Source organism: Mustela erminea, chromosome 5 (genome assembly GCF_009829155.1).
Source record: "Mustela erminea isolate mMusErm1 chromosome 5, mMusErm1.Pri, whole genome shotgun sequence".
Classification (NCBI taxonomy): Eukaryota; Metazoa; Chordata; class Mammalia; order Carnivora; family Mustelidae; genus Mustela; species Mustela erminea.
Window position 1 is genome coordinate 62,518,080 of NC_045618.1, and position 19,359 is coordinate 62,537,438.

Consider the following 19,359-nt stretch of genomic DNA (forward strand, 5'->3'; position numbering starts at 1 on the left):
TCAGGTTAATGGTAAGAGTTACCCGCAGGCTAAGTTGCTATTGGGACAGATGGGGGCATTGCATCCAGCCAATAGGCTAGCTGCTTATATCACAGGCAGGTTGCGACCCTCAGTCCTGGACCTCTCAACCCTCAGTACTGTCATCTCCAAGGTAGCATCCAATGCCAAGGTGGCTGCATCCAGGAAACCACGTACCCTGTTGCCTTCAACATCCAATTGCAAAACGGCATCCTCCTCTGGCGCTACAACAAATCGCCCTGGGAAGAATCTGAAGGCATTTGTCCCGGCAAAAAGACCGATAGGTAAGTTGGACTGTATATATATATTTTAGAAAGGCCTGTGCCTTGGTGCTTGGCCAGTGGATACAAGTATAGAGGTCGTGAAAATTAGAGAAATATATAATTGGCATTGTTCTTATTCTTGATGTCTGTCTTGCCTGATCTTGTCTGTTTTTGGTAATTCTTCCTGACCACCTATGATAGTAGATGAACTCTAGTTAATAGTTATTTCCAGACTTTTAGACTGGTTTTATTAATACAGAAAAGACTTAGATTTTTTATTTTGTTTTTAAAAGAAGACTTACTCTTAAATACTTTACCTAATTTAATATTTCTTTTATGGGCACTGGTATTTTTGTAACCAGTCATATATATGTTCCTTGAACTTATGAAACCAAGGAGCTAGCAAATCTAAGGGGGTTGAGTTTGTGTAGTATAGGCTTAGAATAAAAAGCTCTTGAAAAACATAAGTTGGAAGTGTTGCTTTATTCTATTCATCCTGTTCTGTGAATGAAAACCTCATTTGTTTAATACTTCAGTGCTGGAGTCTGTAATAAACTACTTTCTGAAAGCATTTTGTGTTATAGCATTGCGAGTATATGTAGTCAGTTTATTGAATTTTTCTTTTTGTTGTTCAGATCTGTTTAGGACTATAAGTGTCCATTGCTGTATTCTTATTCCTGTGATGGGAAATTGAAATAATCCGGCTGAATGCTGGAGTTATATGAAGATGGAGGACAAGCATTGTATGCCTTAAAAAGACCCCATTTTACCATTTTTAAAGTAGCTCTAACTGGTGATTTTAAGTCCTATCCTGCTCTCTTTTGAAAAGTGTCTTTATACACTTCAGAAATATGTAAAACTTAACTGTCTTATAAGAGGATAGCAGTTACAAAGACGTGGAGGTGCTGGGACAGGAGGAAGTGGTGAAACAAGTTTTAAAATTAGAGTTAGGGGAAGAAAAATCTCCTTACAATGTTCTTCACTGTTTTAGATGATGAAGTTGTGTGCTGCTATATTGCCTTTTTAGTGTCCTGGCAATTTGGCTGTATTGCACAGTCAAAAGAATCTTAGTAGGAACACCCAGTTTTAATCCCTTTCATAGTATTACAAAGGTTTGGTTTGGGTTGAGAGAAGTGTGTGATTTCTGTGGGTGGAAATTGGCACATATCATGCCGGTAGGTAGTACCTGTAAGAAATTGACCCAGTGGTGCACAATAAATGTTGATAAACACAATCACTAAGAGGATAAAATATGAGAACTGAAGATATTTGACCTGCAAATTTTTATTTGCAGCGGCTCGACCCTCTCCTGGTGGTGTGTTCACACAGTTTGTGATGAGTAAAGTTGGAGCCCTGCAGCAGAAGATACCTGGAGTTAGCACACCCCAACCCCTAACAGGGCCACAGAAGTTCAGTATCAGACCTTCTCCAGTAATGGTCGTCACACCTGTGGTTTCTTCTGAGCCAGTTCAGGTGTGCAGCCCTGTGACTGCTGCTGTCACTACTACCACCCCTCAAGTGTTTTTAGAGAATGTTACTGCTGTGACACCTATGACTGCTATTTCTGACGTGGGAACTAAAGAAACTACTTATTCTTCTGGTGCCACCACTGCAGGGGTTGTTGAGGTTTCTGAAACTAATACCAGCACCCCTGTAACACCTTCCCAGTCTACAGCCACTGTGAACCTTATCAAAACGACTGGGATTACTACCCCTGTGGCTTCAGTTGCTTTTCCTAAGTCTTTGGTAGCATCTCCTCCAACTATAACTCTTCCTGTTGCTTCCACTGCCTCCACCTCCATAGTCGTGGTGACCACAGCTGCATCTTCCTCCATGGTGACCACACCAACTTCATCTCTGGGCTCTGTTCCCATTATACTCTCGGGAATTGATGGGAGTCCACCAGTGAGCCAGAGACCAGGTAAGGCCTAGATGTTACTAGCTGGTTTACCTACCATACAACTGTTTATATCACTTACGGTTTTGTTAGGATTATGGCTATATCAGGGTAACAGTGTAGGTGTTTCTGCTGTAACATGATACATGGATTCCTGAAAACCTTGACCTTCTGCAAAACTGAACACTGAAAATAATAGACCTCATGGTTAATAAAGGGTTAGGACAAATCACTAAAAATCTCTGCAACTTTGTAACCAGAGCACTGATAAAAACCATAACTGGTACTTTAGAGATAAATTGAACAGCCTTGACAGATGGTTTAGTGTGGAGCTGGAGATTTTCTGAGGAGATTAAAAATACTCAAAAAAATTGTAATGGAAATACTGGCTGAATCTGAAATAATGTATGTAGGAGTGGAGTTCTGAGCCAGTAGAGCTGCCATCAAGATGGGCACAGCACGAAGTGTACTTCTGTCTGCTGAGAGCTAGGTCTGTACATCTCTGAGGAGGGAACCCAAATGTAGGTATTCCTTTCTGGGGGGTGGGGGTGGGGACTGTGTGTGCTTCTTTTTATTTTTATTTTTTAAAAGATTTTATTTATTCATTTTCCAGAGAGAGAGCATGTACACACATGCGCATGCACACAAGCAGAGGGGAGCCACAGGCAGAGGGAGAAGCAGGCTCCCTGCTGAGCAGGAAGCCTGGTGTGGGGCTCCATCCCAGAACCTAGGATTATGGGATAATGACCTGAGCCGAATGCAGATGCTTAACCGACTGAGCCACCCAGGAGTCCCTGTGTGTGCTTCCTTTTAATTAAAAAAGAGAACAGAGGGCTTTTGCCATGCTACAGCCAGGCTAAGGGCTTTTCTCTCCTTACTGAAGATTAAGACCCTAAGTCCTTTTACCTAGTAAAAATCATTTTTGTGAATCCAACCAATTCCTATATACTACTGACATTATCCTTCTATTTATTATTTTGTATGAACTGACTGAGATAGAAATAAGGAGGCATATATCTTTGTTTAGGAATCTGTATGTTTATCAACTTTTCAGTTAAAGTTTTTTTGTAGGCTTATGTTAAGTGAATATAAAATAGGAATATCCTACACTTGGCTAATTTTTTATATCCTAATTCAACCAGCTAAAATAAATGGTTCTCTTAATGTTCTCAGAATTACTATGTAAGAATGAGAGACTTCATAGGACTTAAGGGGAAATAAGTAGGCAACAATAATTCTTTGGTTATTCATATTTTTCCTACTAAGTATTTTTGCATTTAGTGACAAAGTCCAAATCTCTATCAGTGTTTTAGGAATGAAGTGATTTGGGAGTTAGTTTAAAGTTGAAGGTCTTTCCAAAGGATAAATGAAACATGGATTAAATTTGTTATCTTCTGCTTCTCCCCATATATAAAGATTAAAAATGATTAGTTTAATATGCAGTTTCAGAACTGAGATTGTTGATAAAGCCATTTTGATTTCCTATTGGATCTCAAGGTTTATATCTTGTCATATTTTAACTTGAGATTTTTCTAAACGATACGGATTCCAACCCTTTTCCTTACTTCTGTCATGAAACTATAAAGTAGTTTGTTTAGCTTTTTGTGGTTTGCTGTTTCTCAGATTTCAGTCACTTGGAATATACATTCAGGTTATTTTGCTCTGATTCTCATTTGTACTATTATTGACTTAATATTCTTATTTAAATAAACTGCTTTGTTTGCTTAAATGTCTTTTTAGAAGGAGCTATTTTACTGTAATTGGAAACCAACATTACTTTTCCTAACAGAGGTTTACTCCATAAATAAATACATTAGAAACAATAATAAAAAAATACATTGTAGCTAGCTACCATGTTAATATGTAGCTTGCACTCTGTTAATGAAGAAACCTAGAAAATGCTGATGTAATATCAAAGACTAGTATTTTCTTCTGTATATAATCAGAAGATTAAAATTGAAAAAGAAATTACTTTCTGACAGCATGATATGGTGATATACTATATCCATATACCATCTAAAAATATCTTCTGTAATACCACTTGAGGAAATATTAATGTTAACAGATTTTATTAACTGCTCTTTTTAAAATGGAGCTGACTCTGGTAACTTCTAAGTGTGTGTAATTTCGTTTTAGGTTCGTAAAGAGGATTCCCAACTTGGGTACTTAGACAGACGTCTGTGACTTTTTCATTTAACTTCTTTTTCTTTTCCCTTCTTAGCCCTCACCTGCATGTGAATAAATACTTGCATATTTTGTGTCTGTTAAAGGTTGCTTTCGTTCTCTGAATTAAGAGTGCTTTGGGTTTGAACCACTCTCTAAAATGTTAGAAATGTTCAGGAAATTAAGAATGCTTTAACGTGTTTCTTAATTCGTGTAAGGTGGATGTTTTTAATTTAAGTTGCACCTTCCCCCAACAGTTTGGTCTTTGCGTTTCATTTCACTTTCAGGAGTAGTTCTGGATCTTACATATAATTTGTCATGTAAATGTTAGGAGCATAATTTCCTTTTAGAAGTTGGATATGTTTTGTGGGTAGAGTACTTATCTGATAGTGTCACATGTTAAACTGATTCGTTTGGTTTGTTGATTTTTTTTATTTAGCGACAAACTAATGAAAATATTTATTAGTATTGTTAAATAAGTTCACTAATTTGAATAGTAATGTTAGATTAGTTTCATTTCTGCCCAGCATCACCGTCACTCCTGTCTTTTCATCCCCATGACCAAAAATCTGTCTGTAGATTGTTCGTATTATTATTTTTCTGTCTTCAGTATTTCTAAATATCTCTTCCAAACATTGAAGTGGGACTTTAGGTACTATTAATGATTTGAAATTTTTTAAAATTCACATCTTTTGCATTAAATTTTTGCTTTTTCTGTTTGTTTTAAAACTATCTTTTGCCTCTTCCTAACCAGGCTTTATTTCCCTGCTTCTTTGATGTCTCTTAATTTCATTCCATTTTTTGGGGGTATGTATTTTTTTTTCTTCTGAAAAATAATTTCCACATATCTTTACGCTTTGGTTATTTGTCAGTGTATTTTAAAAGCCAAGGAGTTTTTTATGCCTCGTGATTTTTAGTCCTTGACTTTATCTTACTTGAGTGTGACCTATGAAATGAAGTCATAATTTTACTGTTAATGACCTGAATTATAAAGTTGAAGAAGAGCATTTTATCATGAATGATCTGTTTAACTTTAATGAGAATCGAGATTTAGAGGCCTGCCATGTTTTTCATTAGGCAGAGGCATTATCTCTTTAAATGCACCTCTTGACAACTGATGCTTTTTTCCTTTCTTTTTTTTTTTTTTTTTTAACCATTCTGAGCGTAAGGTCCTACAATGTCTTGATAATTGGGTTTTAAGATAAATTGTTCTCCGCCATAGGACTATTAAGTAATGTATGATAGAGGTACAGGATTTCACCAACTGTAGAATTCAGATTAGAAATTATTTATAGTGTGGTCAGATCTTATGTCCTAATAGTTTTTTCTGTATGCATTAAAGTGAACTGATACTATGTTACCGTTTTCTGTTTTTCAGAAAATGCCCCTCAGATTCCAGTGGCTACTCCTCAGGTCTCTTCTAACACAGTGAAACGTACTGGACCTCGATTGTTGCTGATTCCAGTGCAGCAAGGTTCTCCTACTCTTAGACCTGTTCCAAACACACAGCTTCAGGGGCATCGGATGGTCTTGCAGCCTGTTAGGAGCCCAAGTGGGATGAATCTGTTCAGGCATCCTAACGGGCAGATTGTTCAGCTCCTCCCCTTGCATCAGCTTCGAGGCTCTAATACCCAGCCCAACTTACAGCCTGTTATGTTTCGGAACCCAGGTATAAAACTGGAGATCTTTCTGATGAGTTTTTCTTTTGTTGAATCATTTGGCCGTATGGGATGTTAATACACCAGGATTTCTTAGTCTCTTAGAGTTAACCTGCCAAAAAGAAAAGCATGCCTTGAAAGTCTTTATACAGGCAGTGATAATTTAAAAAAAAATTTTTTTTTTTCTTATCAGGCTCTGTGATGGGAATCCGGTTACCCACTCCTTCCAAACCTTCAGAGACTCCACCATCTTCTGCTTCGTCCTCTGCTTTCTCTGTTATGAATCCTGTAATTCAGGCTGTTGGGTCTTCTCCAGCAGTGAATGTTATCACTCAGGCACCATCATTGCTTTCTTCTGGACCTAGTTTTGTGTCTCAGTCTGGTACATTGACCCTGAGGATTTCCCCTCCTGAACCACAAAGCTTTGCAAGTAAAACAGGCTCTGAGACCAAAATAACCTATAGTTCAGGAGGGCAGCCTGTTGGTACAGCCAGTCTTATTCCTCTCCAGTCTGGTAGTTTCGCTTTGTTGCAGCTCCCTGGACAAAAGCCTGTTCCCAGTTCTATTCTTCAACATGTCGCTTCTCTTCAGATGAAAAGAGAGTCTCAGAGTGCAGACCAGAAAGATGGAACAAGCTTTTTAAAAAGAGAGCAGGATACTAAGAAGGCCCTGCAGTCAGAAGGAGAAGCTATAGATTCTGGGGCCAATGTAATAAAGCAAAACTCTGGGGCTGCTGCGTCAGAAGAAATCCTGCATGATTCCTTGGTAGATGGGGGTGATCATTTAGATGAAGAATCCCTTACAGAAGAGGGTCCTATAATTGTTAAACCTTCTCAGCACTCCTGTATCACTGGGTCACACACAGGTGAAGACTATAAAGATGTTGATGAAGAAGAGTATGGGATTAGAAATCATAACAGTTCCAAAGAAAAACTGACTGTTCTAGAAGTTAAGACCATTTCCAAAAAAGCCAGCAATGTGACAGTCCAAAGTGTAAGTAGTATACAGCTTAAAAAGCTTGGTGATGTGAAAGTGGAACAGCAGAAAGGATTAGAAAATCCAGAGGAAAAATCAAATGAATTTCCAGTCTTCTCTAAGGAAGAAAGTAAACTCGAATTATCAGGGAGCAAAGTTGTCGAGCAACAATCTATTCCACAGCCAGAGGCCAAGGAGAAGGGATGTGGAGACTCTCTGGAGAAGGACAGTATTAGGGAGAGATGGAGAAAACACCTGAAGGGCCCTCTGACCCAGAAATGTGTTGGAACTTCACAAGAATGCAAGAAAGAGGCAGATGAGCAGTTAATTAAAGAAATAAAGACCTGTCAGGAAAATTCTGATGTGTTTCAGCAAGAACAAGGCATCTCTGATCTACTTGGAAAAAGTGAAACTACTGAAAATGTCAGAGTTTTAAAAACTGAATGTGATTCTTGGAGTAGGATTTCTAGTCCTACAGCCTTCTCCAGTGTTCCGCGGAGAGCCACAAAAGGGAGCAGAGGGGAAGGACATTTTCAAGGTCACTTACTGCTGTCAGGAGAACAGATACAACCAAAGCAAGAGAAGAAGGGTGGGCGAAGCAGTGCTGACTTGACTGTTTTGGATTTGGAAGAGGAGGATGAGGAAGATGAGAATGAGAAAACCGATGATTCTATTGATGAGATTGTGGATGTTGTTTCTGACTACCAGAGTGAGGAGGTTGATGATGTAGAAAAGGTGGTGAGCCCATTTTTGTTGTGACTGAAACCTCAAGAATTTAAAATGATTTATTAGAGACAGTAGCTTTTCCAGAAGATCACTAAGACTTGATACATTGATTTGGATTCCTAGGTTTAGATTATGATTAAATGACTTCGTAGTTTTTAGGCTATGTCAGTCAAGTAACATTTATTGAGCTTACATTGTTCTTTGAGAGGTACCTGCTATTATGGAAAGGCTGGCTTATGCCTTTGGGGGATAGATGCTTGAGAGTGCTTTCAAGTTAGGTTAAAAAAAAAAAAAGAATTCCTGAAACTCCTGCTCCTATTTGTTCTCAGGTTTTTTGTTGGTTTTGGTTTTTTTGTTTTGTTTTTGACATTTTCTGTGTGAAGCGATTATAGCCTGTCTGGTAGCTACATAAAGAACAGGGAATGGGTGGCCTTACAACCAGAGGAGAACTACTGCTTACATTTAGAGAAATGTTTCTCTTTTTGGAGAAAAATGGAAAATACCATTTAATATTTTATTATCACCCTGCCCTAAGTTGCTTTTTTTGATTTTGCTGCTTTCTTTTTGCTTTTGATGATTTCTAGAGTTTATGTTCTAAACTTTGGTCATCTTCCTTTGTAATATGACTTTTATAATTTTCACAACCATTTTTTCTGAAGCCGTTTTTCTAGACTTCTGCTTAAGGTTGTAACCCTATCTAAGTGAGAAGCATATAGGGCAGGAGTTGGACAGACTTTTTCTGTAAAGGGCTGGATTGTTAACATTTTAGACTTCGTAGGCTGGATGGCTTGTTGTTGGCAACTGGTTGCTGTTACAGCATGAAAGCAGCCGTAAACAATAGTAAGTGAAAGAGTGTGGCTGTGCTCCAGTAAAACTTGTATTTACGAAAACAAATGGCAGGCTCTCGTATGCTGACGCCTGACAGTGGGGTTTGATGTAAAACATAAGGAGATTGTAGCCAGCTGCCTGTAGGATGCCCTTAAATCTAAATCATGTCCCTCTCACTAGGAGCAGATAATATGGCCCTCTGAGGTGATCATCATGCAGTTGGTTGTTTCAGAATCTCACTTCATGAGATTCAGTTTCTGTGTTACCTGGTCCTTCTCTGTTAATGCCTAACTGCCTTATGCAGATAAAATATAACAGGAAGATTAGTATTTTAAAACTCAAAAATGTTTAAGTATTCTAATGTTCCTGTGTTGGTTATTTCTTTACCTCGGTTGTCTCATTTGTAAAACGAGGATCTAGCTCTACTATTAGAGGATTCTATATACATTTGCCTTATTCTATTTGTAGTCTCATCCTTTTTGAGGACAGATTACCTATGGGTAGCTGAAGAATCTGAATTCATTGAGTTTAAGAGTTAGATTGCAGAACTTCTTGTGCTTTTTGTGGAATCTCTCATTGTAAGTCAGCTTGGATAAGCATCAGACCAAAGACAGTCCAACCTTAAAACCAGTGAAAACTGTTGCTCTCAGTAGAACTGACTTAACAGAAGCTTTAAAGTGTCATTATCAAGGGATTGGATTTCCTAATAGGGAATCTGACATACAAGGTACAGAAACCTTTTTAAAAGTACAGGCATTATAATAAATGGTCTGTAAAATCTAAATTCTATACTGTATTTCTGTACCTGTCTGACACATAGAATATTTTTGTGCATGTGATTAGCATTATACTGGAATAGTTTAAGGAAAGTAGTGAGTAGCCTCTTTAATTTAATCTTCCATTGTGAAGTTTATTGGATATTATTTATAAAGCCTTCAGTTAAAGCCATGCTGTAGGCAGACATTCTTCAGTTTAAACACCATAAAGCATCTACCTACATTATAATTCAGACTCTTTAGATTCTGTCTACTAGTTAGATTCTGTCAACTCTGTTGATTTAGCTTCCTAGAGTTAATATATATTGTTCACATTGTTTAAATTTAATAGACATTGTTTGAATTGGGGACCATAATTGATGGCTTGCATTTAGTGTCTGTCAGCCTTATGGAACCTATAATTCATGGGGGTAAGTAATTTTTCCATCAAGTTTAAACAGAATTAATAAGGTAATTGGGATGCTTCATTTAAGTTGTGCCTCTCAGGTATAGTACTGTTATAAACAGATAACATATTTCCAGTTTAGTTTCTGGCATAGTAAACACCACTTTTAAAGGTGGACTTAAGTATATCTACATATTCCATAATTTCTATAATCTGGTGTTAACATAAAAGAATACAGTGAGTTTCCATGACAGGTGCTCAATAAATGCTCACTGATTGACTTTTTAAAAAAAATTTATGTGTTAGAATGTGCATGCACATGCACGTGCATGAGTGGAGGAGGAGCAGAGGGAGAGGGACCAGCAGACTCCGAGCTGAGCGTGGAGCCCAGTGTGGGGCTCGATCTCACACCTCTGAGATCATGACTTAAGCTGAAATCGAGAGTTGGTTGTTAAATCGACTGAGCCCACCTGGGCAGCCCAACTTTGTTTTTTTTTTTTTTTTTTTAACTGTGCAGTAAGTTTGGGCTTTTTTGGTATCTGAAATTCCTCAGAAGCTCTCCTTGTGTGCGATTAAGAGGCTTAGAAGACTGACTCTGGGCTATATTCTGTTTTCATATCTGCCTTGAGTGTATTTTTGTGGGTATGTGATAAGGGGTTAGCCATGAAGCACTCGTGAAGTAGAACCTGAATTTTTCTCCTTTCCCTCTACCAGTCACAAAATTTTACTTCGCTGCTATTTAATCTTAAGATTTATGAAGCTTTAATATATTTGTACCTGAATTTTGTCCACTAGAAATAACACTGAAACATATACAGCCCTCTGGGGACTCTAGTGATGTCTGTTCAGTATGTATCTATGATTTTTAATGTAGTGCTTGGTTGTTAGCTCTAACCATATGTTATCTTCTAACTCATTCCTTCTTAATGAAAAACAAGTTTGGGATCATTAGTATTCATGGTTTAAAATCAATGTTTGGCCCTGGTTGGTTTTATAAAGGGAGTATTTGGTTAGAAGGTTTAGGTATGTTTGTTTCCCAATATTTTATTTACTGTTGGATTGCTTTATTTCAGAATAACTGTGTAGAATATATTGAGGATGATGAGGAACAGGTGGACATTGAGACTGTAGAAGAGCTCTCTGAGGAAATTAATGTTTCCCACGTGAAGACCACAGCTGCCCAAACACAGACTTTCAAACAGCCGTAAGTCTTAATTTGTCTTTGGATTTTTGTTTTTTGTTATCGTTGTTTTGTTACCATAAACAAAATTAAATGTTCTTTTGAGGAGCTCTGGATAACTGACCTAGTTTCTTTATTCCTTTAGCTTTTTTCTGATTAGTAGGTGGAGGGGAGCTGGAATTCAGAGGTAATTAACTTGCCTTGGTTATTGCTAGAAGACCATGTGTGAATGTGAATAACCTACGCTTTTGGAGCCTGACGCATGGATAGTAAAATAGTAGTTCTGTTTGTAGCTGTTTAACCTCGGGCGAGTCTTTAATCTGAGTCTTAGATTCTTTAGCTGTGAAATGAGGAAAATACCCCTAATTTGAAGTATTCTATAAGATCATGTATGTGACTAGGGTAACTGACACAAAAGTGGACTATACTCAACAGACGTTAGTTCCTTTGTCTTTTAAGAATAGGCATTAAATTCTGAATTTGGTTACTTTGTTGGTTGAACAGGTGAGATACAGTTGGGAAATTTTTATGTGTTCAGATGAGATGAAAATAGAGTATGTTCAGGAAAATTTATTCCATTTTCTGTGTTAGTAAACCTTGTAATTTTTAGGGATTGGGGTGTGAGAGATTGATGGAAATAAGATAGAAGTCCTTATTTTGTGCCAGATGTGCTTTTCCTGTTATCTTTTTAACCACCATGTAAAAGATTAATTCAGAAAGAGTAATTCTTCATCCCTGATGATGCTGAGAAAGTCTCAGGATGGGGACATAGGTCTAATAATTTTCTTCATTCCAGAGCTATTTGGAGACTATTTCAGCTGCCTATTGGTTAAGGTTGAAAGAGTTTAAATCTTTTAACAATGTAATTAATTAGACTTAAGGTTAGCAGTATCGCTGGATTACGTTGATTATACTAAAGTTGATTTTTCTGAACAATAGCAACAAACAAAAAAATACCATTTATAATAGAAAAAAACATATTTGGATTATTAACAAAAGCTGTGTAAAATTTTTATAAAATTACTGTAGGACCTTGAAGATCAAGTCAATAAATGGAAAGATACCATCTTTTTAAATTTGTTTTAATTTTTTTATTAACATATAATGTATTATTAGCCCCAGGGGTACAGGTCTGTGAATCACCAGGTTTACACACTTCACAGCACTTACCATACCATACACCTTCCCCAGTGTCTATAACCCCACCACCCTCTCCCTTCCCTCCTCCCCACCAGCAACCCTCAGTTTGTTTTGTGAGATTAAGAGTCTCTTATGGTTTGTCTCCTTCCGGATCCTATCTTGTTTCATTTATTCTTTTCCTGCCCCCCAAGCCCCCCACGTTGCATTTCAACTTCCTCATATCAGGGAGCTCATATGATAATTGTCTTTCTCTGATTGACTTATTTCGCTAAGCATAATACTCTCTAGTTCCATCCACATCATCGCAAATGGCAAGATTTCATTTCTTTTGATGGCTGTATATATATACAATGGAATAGTATTCCATTGTATATATATACACCACATTTTCTTTATCTATTCATCTGTTGATGGACATCTAGGTTCTTTCTATAGTTTGGCTATTGTGGACATTGCTGCTATAAACATTCAGGTACACGTGCCCCTTCGGATCACTACATTTGTATGGAAAGATACCATCTTAATGGGCTGGAACAATAAAAGGGTCAAGAATAACCAACACAGAGGACAAATTGCAAAGGAACAGATTGTAACATTTAAAAATTTCTCTTACTATACCATGAAAACTGTGAAAGGCAAATTAATAGTATAAGGAAAATATTTGCAGTACATGTTTGACAAAGGATTAGTATCAATGATATAAATAATTTTTTAAGTCAGTTAAGAGAAAGATGAGGGAATAGGTAAGTATATAATGGATATCATAGGCAGATCACAGAAGAGGAAACCTGGACGACCAATAAACACATAAAAATTTGTTTAACCTCACAAGTATTTTGGGATAATACAGATTAAACCGCAGTGACTTCATTAGTTTACATCCATAAGATTGGCAAAAGTTGTGATTTCTCATCATACTGTTGTGTCTAATTGTGGAGCAGTCAGAACATACTGCAGGTGGGAGTATAAATTGTTATAACCATTTTGGAGAGTAGTGTGATATGACTGAAGTTGACTTCCACACCTTTCTTCTAACCAGCAATTCTACTCTTAGGTATATATAACCTGGAAAAGTTCACACATAGGTACAAGGGGCCATGTATGGGACTATGCACTGCAACATTGTTTGCCATTGAGAAAATTGGAAAGCAATCTAAACAATTATTAGAATTCTGAAAAATTTTGTAAACTTCATGCTTAGGGAACACTATATAGCAGTTAAAATGATTGAACTAGAACTGTGTCTGTCAATATCTCAGATGTAATGTTGAGTGAAATCAGATGAAGATATACCATAATAAAAGTTAAAAGTGCTACCTAGTATTTTCTATTTAGGGATATGTACATTCCTAGTAAAACTGCAAAGATATGCAAGGTAAAAACTCATTTTGGGGGCACCCAGGTGCCTCAGTCGGTTAAGCCTCCAGCTCTTGATTTTGGCTCAGGTCATGATCTCAGGGTCACGAGATCGAGTCTCACATTTGGCTCTGTACTCATTGCTGAGGCTGCTTGAGATTGTCCATCTCCCTCAGCCCCTCCCTTCCATTCATGCGTGCTCTCTACCCCCTCTTTCAAAATAAATAAATCTTAAAAAAAAAACAAAAAACTCATTTTGAGAGTGTTCACCTACAAGAAAAAAGAGAGGAAGGAAATGTGATTGGGTGGGCTGTATTTTTTTGATGAATGGATAAAGAAGATGTGTGTGGTGGTATTCCACACATAGTGGAATATTCTTCAGCCATCAAAAAGAATGAAATCTTGCCATCTACAACCACATGCATGGAGCTAGAGTGTATTTCGCTAAGCGAAATATGTCAGAGAAAGACAAATACCATATGATTTCCCTCATGTGTGGGATTTAAGAAACAAAACAGATGAACATATGGTGTGGGGAGGAAAGAGGAAAACCTAAGAGACTCTTAGAGAACATACTGAGCTGTGGGCCGGGCAGCAGGGGGTGAGGGCGGGAGGGGGTGGCTAGATGGGTGATGGGTATTTAAGAGGGGCATTTGATAACGATGAGCACTGGGTGTTGTATGTAAGTGATGAGTCACTGAATTCTCCTCAAACTGGTACTTCACTGAATGTTAACTAAATAGAATTTAAATAAAAATTTGAAATAGAAAAAAGATTCCCTGTATATTTGAGATGTTTTATTTCTTGAGCTCAGTGGTAGACACCCAGATAGATGTTCATTGTATAATTTGTTTAAACAGGTTGTATATATGAAATATTTCATGGTTGAAAAAGTAATTTGCAGTTTTAGGGACTATTTGAATACTTAGAGGAAAAAGCATGCTGTTGAAATAAATCATATTGCCCCATATCATCAGACCTTGACAAAAAGAAGCTGGTTATACTTTCAAACAGTTTGGGATGGCTTTGTTCAGTGAAATAGGTCTTGGGTTATTGAATTTCAGTAAGACATTGGAAAATATTGTCTTTACCTAGGTGCCGTACCCATATCTCTGCAGATGAAAAAGCTGCTGAAAGGAGTCGAAAGGTATTTACAATATATTTAGTGGCAATTACGCAATTAAATTGGTAACATTTGTCATTACAGTTGAAATAACATTCCTCTATTAGCTATGACTTTTCAGGGTTATTTGTGCCAGTGGGTTAATATAATTAGTTTTTTTTTTTTCCTTCATGAAATTATACTGTTGAAGTGCTTTTTTTCCTCTCTTAACTCTCTACTAATAAATAGAATATTTTAGAAGAATTAAAATGGGTACAGAGAGGCGCCTGGGTGGCTCAGTGGATTAAGCCGCTGCCTTCGGCTCTGGTCATGGTCTCAGGGTCCTGGGATCGAGTCCCGCATCGGGCTCTCTGCTCGGCAGGGAGCCTGCTTCTCTCTCTCTTTCTGCCTGCCTCTCTGTCTACTTGCGATCTCTCTCTGTCAAATAAATAAATAAAATCTTTAAAAATAAAATAAAAATAAAATAAAATGGGTACAGAGTTGATGAAAATTGATGTGCTTATTTGAAAACTAATCCTGTACTGTAATTGTATGATGTGAAAAAAGGCTGGCATTCTTTCTGTCTAGGCTCATGAGTTTCAGTGAATAAAAAAATTAATTATTCTCTGAATGATGGCTAGAAATTCAAGGAGCCACTAAATTATGAGCCCTCTTTTGCTTTTCTTGATGTATTTGAGTGTATGATTTCATAGCACCATAATTAAGCAAGGTTCCCCTCCTCCCCACTTAGGCTAAGTGTGGAAGAGAGTTTGGTTGTTTAAACCATTTTCCACTTGTTTGTTTTTAGTTTAAGTAATATAAAACAGTGATGGATATGGGTTTGAGGTATTCAAGCCTTTTTAAAAACCACTGGGTAATTAGTTGGAGTTTGATCTGGTTTTGGTGGACATATTTACATGATTGTAATCATTTTGCATATATCACCGTATTTTTTCATTCATCCTAAAACATTTTTCAGATGTAAGAATTTTCATAATACCTTATGTACACAAGCCACTATTTTGACCCCTAATTATTATGTGCAAATCATTTGTAGTGTCTTACTATAATTAAATTTGATAATTTTGTATCTTGTATCTTTTCTTTTCCCATACTATACTAATGCACAATGAGTTTGACTTTAGGAAGACAGTGATTTTATGTAAGGGTTTTGGGATACTGTCAGGGTTAGATAAAGGCCTCCAATGTCAGAAAGGAGTTAGAAACATCATAGTGAAAAAACACAAAACCAAGAAACTATAGAAGACAGGAAATATAATTATGATTCACTTTGTATGAGTAGTATTCACATTGTCTTGATTTAAGGTAGCCATTGTTAATGATTTTTTCAAGCTTTCATAATCTGTGAATAAAGTATGGAAGACTTACTTGCAGTCTTAAAAAGTGTGTAAGTACAAAGAACAAATTGGGAGGTGAAAGAGGGAAGAAGAAATGAAGGATATGAGTGCTGATGTCCTCATTTTACAGAGAGATACTGTGTTGATGAAATGGAAAATTGATGTAGAATTATATTCAGGTTGCAAAGGGATCAGTAGAAGAATTAGAATTATTGACATGTCTATATTAGGAAGAATGTGAGATGTTAGAGTGGTGTGAGCTAAATCTTCTGCATAGCAGGAAGTAGATAGCATTGAAAATGGAGAAGTATAAGCTGTATTACTGTTTTTTTTACTTAGAATACAGATTTAAGAACCAGAAGAAGCCTCTGAAAGAATCAGGAAGTGGTTGTTTTTAAGGATTCAGGTACAAATGTAGGGAACAGTTGGTTTTCATTAAAAGTTCTTCAGATATTTATATTTAAAACCCTATGTGCATCTACTATTATTTATTTATTTTTTTTAAGTAAATAATTTTTTAAAAGTGAGAGTAAGAGAAAGAAGCCTAAGGCATACTGAGGGTCAAGAAAGACTTTCCTGAAGAAATGCAAAGTATGACTTTTACATGTTAAGTTTTGGAGGATAGGATGGGAGGGATAGGTTCAGGCAACAGTTTGTAATGGCAGGGTGGTATGAGATTGCATAGTGCATTTTGGAAACTTCTAGCACCTGAGAATGGTTGGAGAGAATGGTGATTTAGGAAGAGAGGCAGTTGATCCTTTACCAAATTGTAAAAGATCTTAAAGCATTTAAGAAAAAAATTTTAAACCTGTTTTCCACAAATTAAGATTTTGTTGAAAATTTTCATGTGATTTTTGTCATGAAAACAAGTTTTAATAATAAATTACATGGGTAAGTTGTTTTTAGATTTCCCTCTTCAAAGTCTTCTTCATTTGAGAACCACTGAAATTTGAGCTGCGAAGTGATTTATACTGTTGGTTACCAGAGTTGGAGGAAGGATAGACTGATAGTAAGATGACCAACATCAAGAGGTTATTAAAATAGACAGATAGAAAACAATAGGTATCTAGTATGTAGTATGGAACATTGCCATTTGGGATGGAGGTAGAGGGCCAGTACGAATGAGAAATAATCAGGTGGCAATCTTTTGTTTGGATAGGCTCCACCAATTCCTCTAAAACTGAAGCCTGATTACTGGAGTGAAAAACTACAAAAAGAAGCAGAAGCTTTTGCTTATTATCGCCGGACACACACTGCCAATGAGCGTCGCCGGCGTGGTGAAATGAGGGATCTCTTTGAGAAATTGAAGATCACATTGGGATTGCTTCATTCTTCCAAGGTTTCCAAAAGTCTCATTCTCACTAGGGTAAGTGTCATCTATAAATGACCCACAAATGACAATTTGACTAAGAGAATCTTCTCGACATACTATGAGACGGAGAATCCTCGCCCTAAGAGGAGATTGAAGTAGAGCTTGTATTTAACATTCGAATATGGACTAGTGAACACCCAACAAATCTCTTTAAGGGGAAAAGACCTCGTGTTGAGTCAGAGCTGTTTGTCACCTAAAGTCAAGTTCTTAACCAGCTAAACTAACTTCGATTAAGTCAGAAACTCGGATTAGCTCTACTTACCACAATCTCTTTAAGTTGGTGTTCTCCATAGCATTTAGGATGATTTACCACAGTGAAAAGCACAACATAAGAGATATTTTAACATAGTTTTAACAGTTGCCCGTCATTTTATTTACTTTTAGATTTATTTATTTTAGCACGTGAGCAAGAGCAAGCAGTGGGGAGGGATAGAGGGAGAGGAAGATAGTGTCTTAGGCACACTCTGTGCAGAAGCCAGAGCCTGACATGGGGCTTGATCTCAAGACCCTGAGATCACAGCCTGACCTGAAACTAAGAGTCGAATAGGTTAACCGACTACACCACTGAGGTGGCCTTAGAATAGTTTACCACAGTGAAAAGCACAACATAAGTGTTATATTATATAGATAGATGGATACTTTTAATGTTTCTGATTTTTAAAAATATTTTATTTATTTGTGTGTAAGTGAGAGAGAGAGAGGACAAGCAGGCAGAAAGAGAAGCAGGTTCACTGCCGAGCAAGGAGTCTGCCCTGGAACCATGACCTGAGCAGAAGGCAGATGCTTAACTGACTGGGCCACCCAGGTGGTCACATAGGTGTTATTTTAACAGTTTTTAAAAACAGTCGTCAGTCATTTTAAAAGGAAATCTGAAATATCTACAGTAATTTCATTTAAATTGCTTCTAAGTAGAAGTTGGAGGAGTACAAGGCAAGCACTCACGTCTATCTAGAACATAATTACTGCAACCAGATTTTACTTACTAGGTGCTGATTTTAAAGTTGATTATTAAAATCTAAGCAAAGTAAAATGTTTTGTATTTCCTTGTAGTAGTAGAAACACCTATGAAACACTCAGTGATGCCCTTTGGAAATAGTCATGTTCCTTAGAAGTATAAGTATACTTATATAAGTATAGCCTCCTACAGTTTAACAAAGCAATTTCTGAAGCATTAAGAATTGTTTTAAATGACAAAGTTTTCTATAAAGCATTAGATTAAAATATTTTTATTGAGGAAATTGTGTAGGCCTTACCTGTTTATAGGAAAGAGCAAATCAATTCACATATTAATTTTTTTTTTAGGCATTCAGCGAAATTCAGGGACTAACAGATCAGGCAGACAAGTTGATAGGACAGAAAAATCTTCTGACTCGAAAACGGAATATTTTGATACGGAAAGTATCATCTCTTTCAGGTGAGATACGTGAATCATACCTGGTAAAAAGAGTATAATACAACATCTTTAGTGAGGAGAAATCCTCAGTAGACATTTCAGATACTTCTTAGTTTATGGCTTGGTTCCCAGAGCTAACAGTTAACCTTTTGAATGGGTGGGATGTTTCCTCTGGATTATAATCACTCTTGCCTTCCATAGTTTTGGGGAATACTGTTAAATCAACTGAATTTCAGTTGACTCTATTTCTCATTATTATATGGGGTCTTATAAAGAGTGACAATTTATTCCCTATCAACCTACAGGTAAGACAGAAGAAGTGGTCCTGAAGAAGCTGGAGTATATTTATGCAAAACAACAAGCACTAGAGGCACAAAAAAGAAAAAAGAAGATGGGATCAGATGAGTTTGATGTGTCTCCTAGAACTAGCAAACAACAGGAAGGATCTGCATCATCTGTAGATCTTGGACAGATGTTTATAAATAACAGGAAGGGGAAACCTTTGATTCTTTCCAGAAAAAGAGACCAGGCCACAGGTAGGAGGGACATTTTTTGCCTTCCTTAATATAGGTGAATATCATTTAGTTCAGTGGAGTGAGTCATCTCTTGTCTGTAATTTTAGATTTAATTAAATGAATTAAAGGTAGGTTGTATAAAAAGAATATTAGCTACATTAGATTTTAGTTTCTAGCTTTACATACTCAAGGAAATCTTAAGTTACCAGTTATGGTAACATGTAAGACCTGCTTTTGATAGCAGTCATGTTATC

The 19,359-nt window shown here is 36.8% G+C and overlaps 1 protein-coding gene across 25 annotated transcripts in view; it reads left to right on the forward strand.

The window, feature by feature from the left end:
- Window positions 1-19,359, forward strand: part of MGA (MAX dimerization protein MGA) — a 166,794-nt gene that overhangs the window by 141,057 nt on the left and 6,378 nt on the right. For 6 of the 25 annotated variants that reach the window (XM_032343365.1, XM_032343362.1, XM_032343361.1 and 3 more), the window contains exons 14-22: window positions 5-302; window positions 1,576-2,202; window positions 5,720-6,010; window positions 6,193-7,712; window positions 10,763-10,893; window positions 14,461-14,512; window positions 16,985-17,191; window positions 18,500-18,611; window positions 18,896-19,126. In XM_032343365.1, the coding sequence (XP_032199256.1) occupies window positions 5-302; window positions 1,576-2,202; window positions 5,720-6,010; window positions 6,193-7,712; window positions 10,763-10,893; window positions 14,461-14,512; window positions 16,985-17,191; window positions 18,500-18,611; window positions 18,896-19,126 (3,469 nt within the window). The other 19 variants (XM_032343367.1, XM_032343371.1, XM_032343368.1 and 16 more) reach the window with 14 other exon arrangements.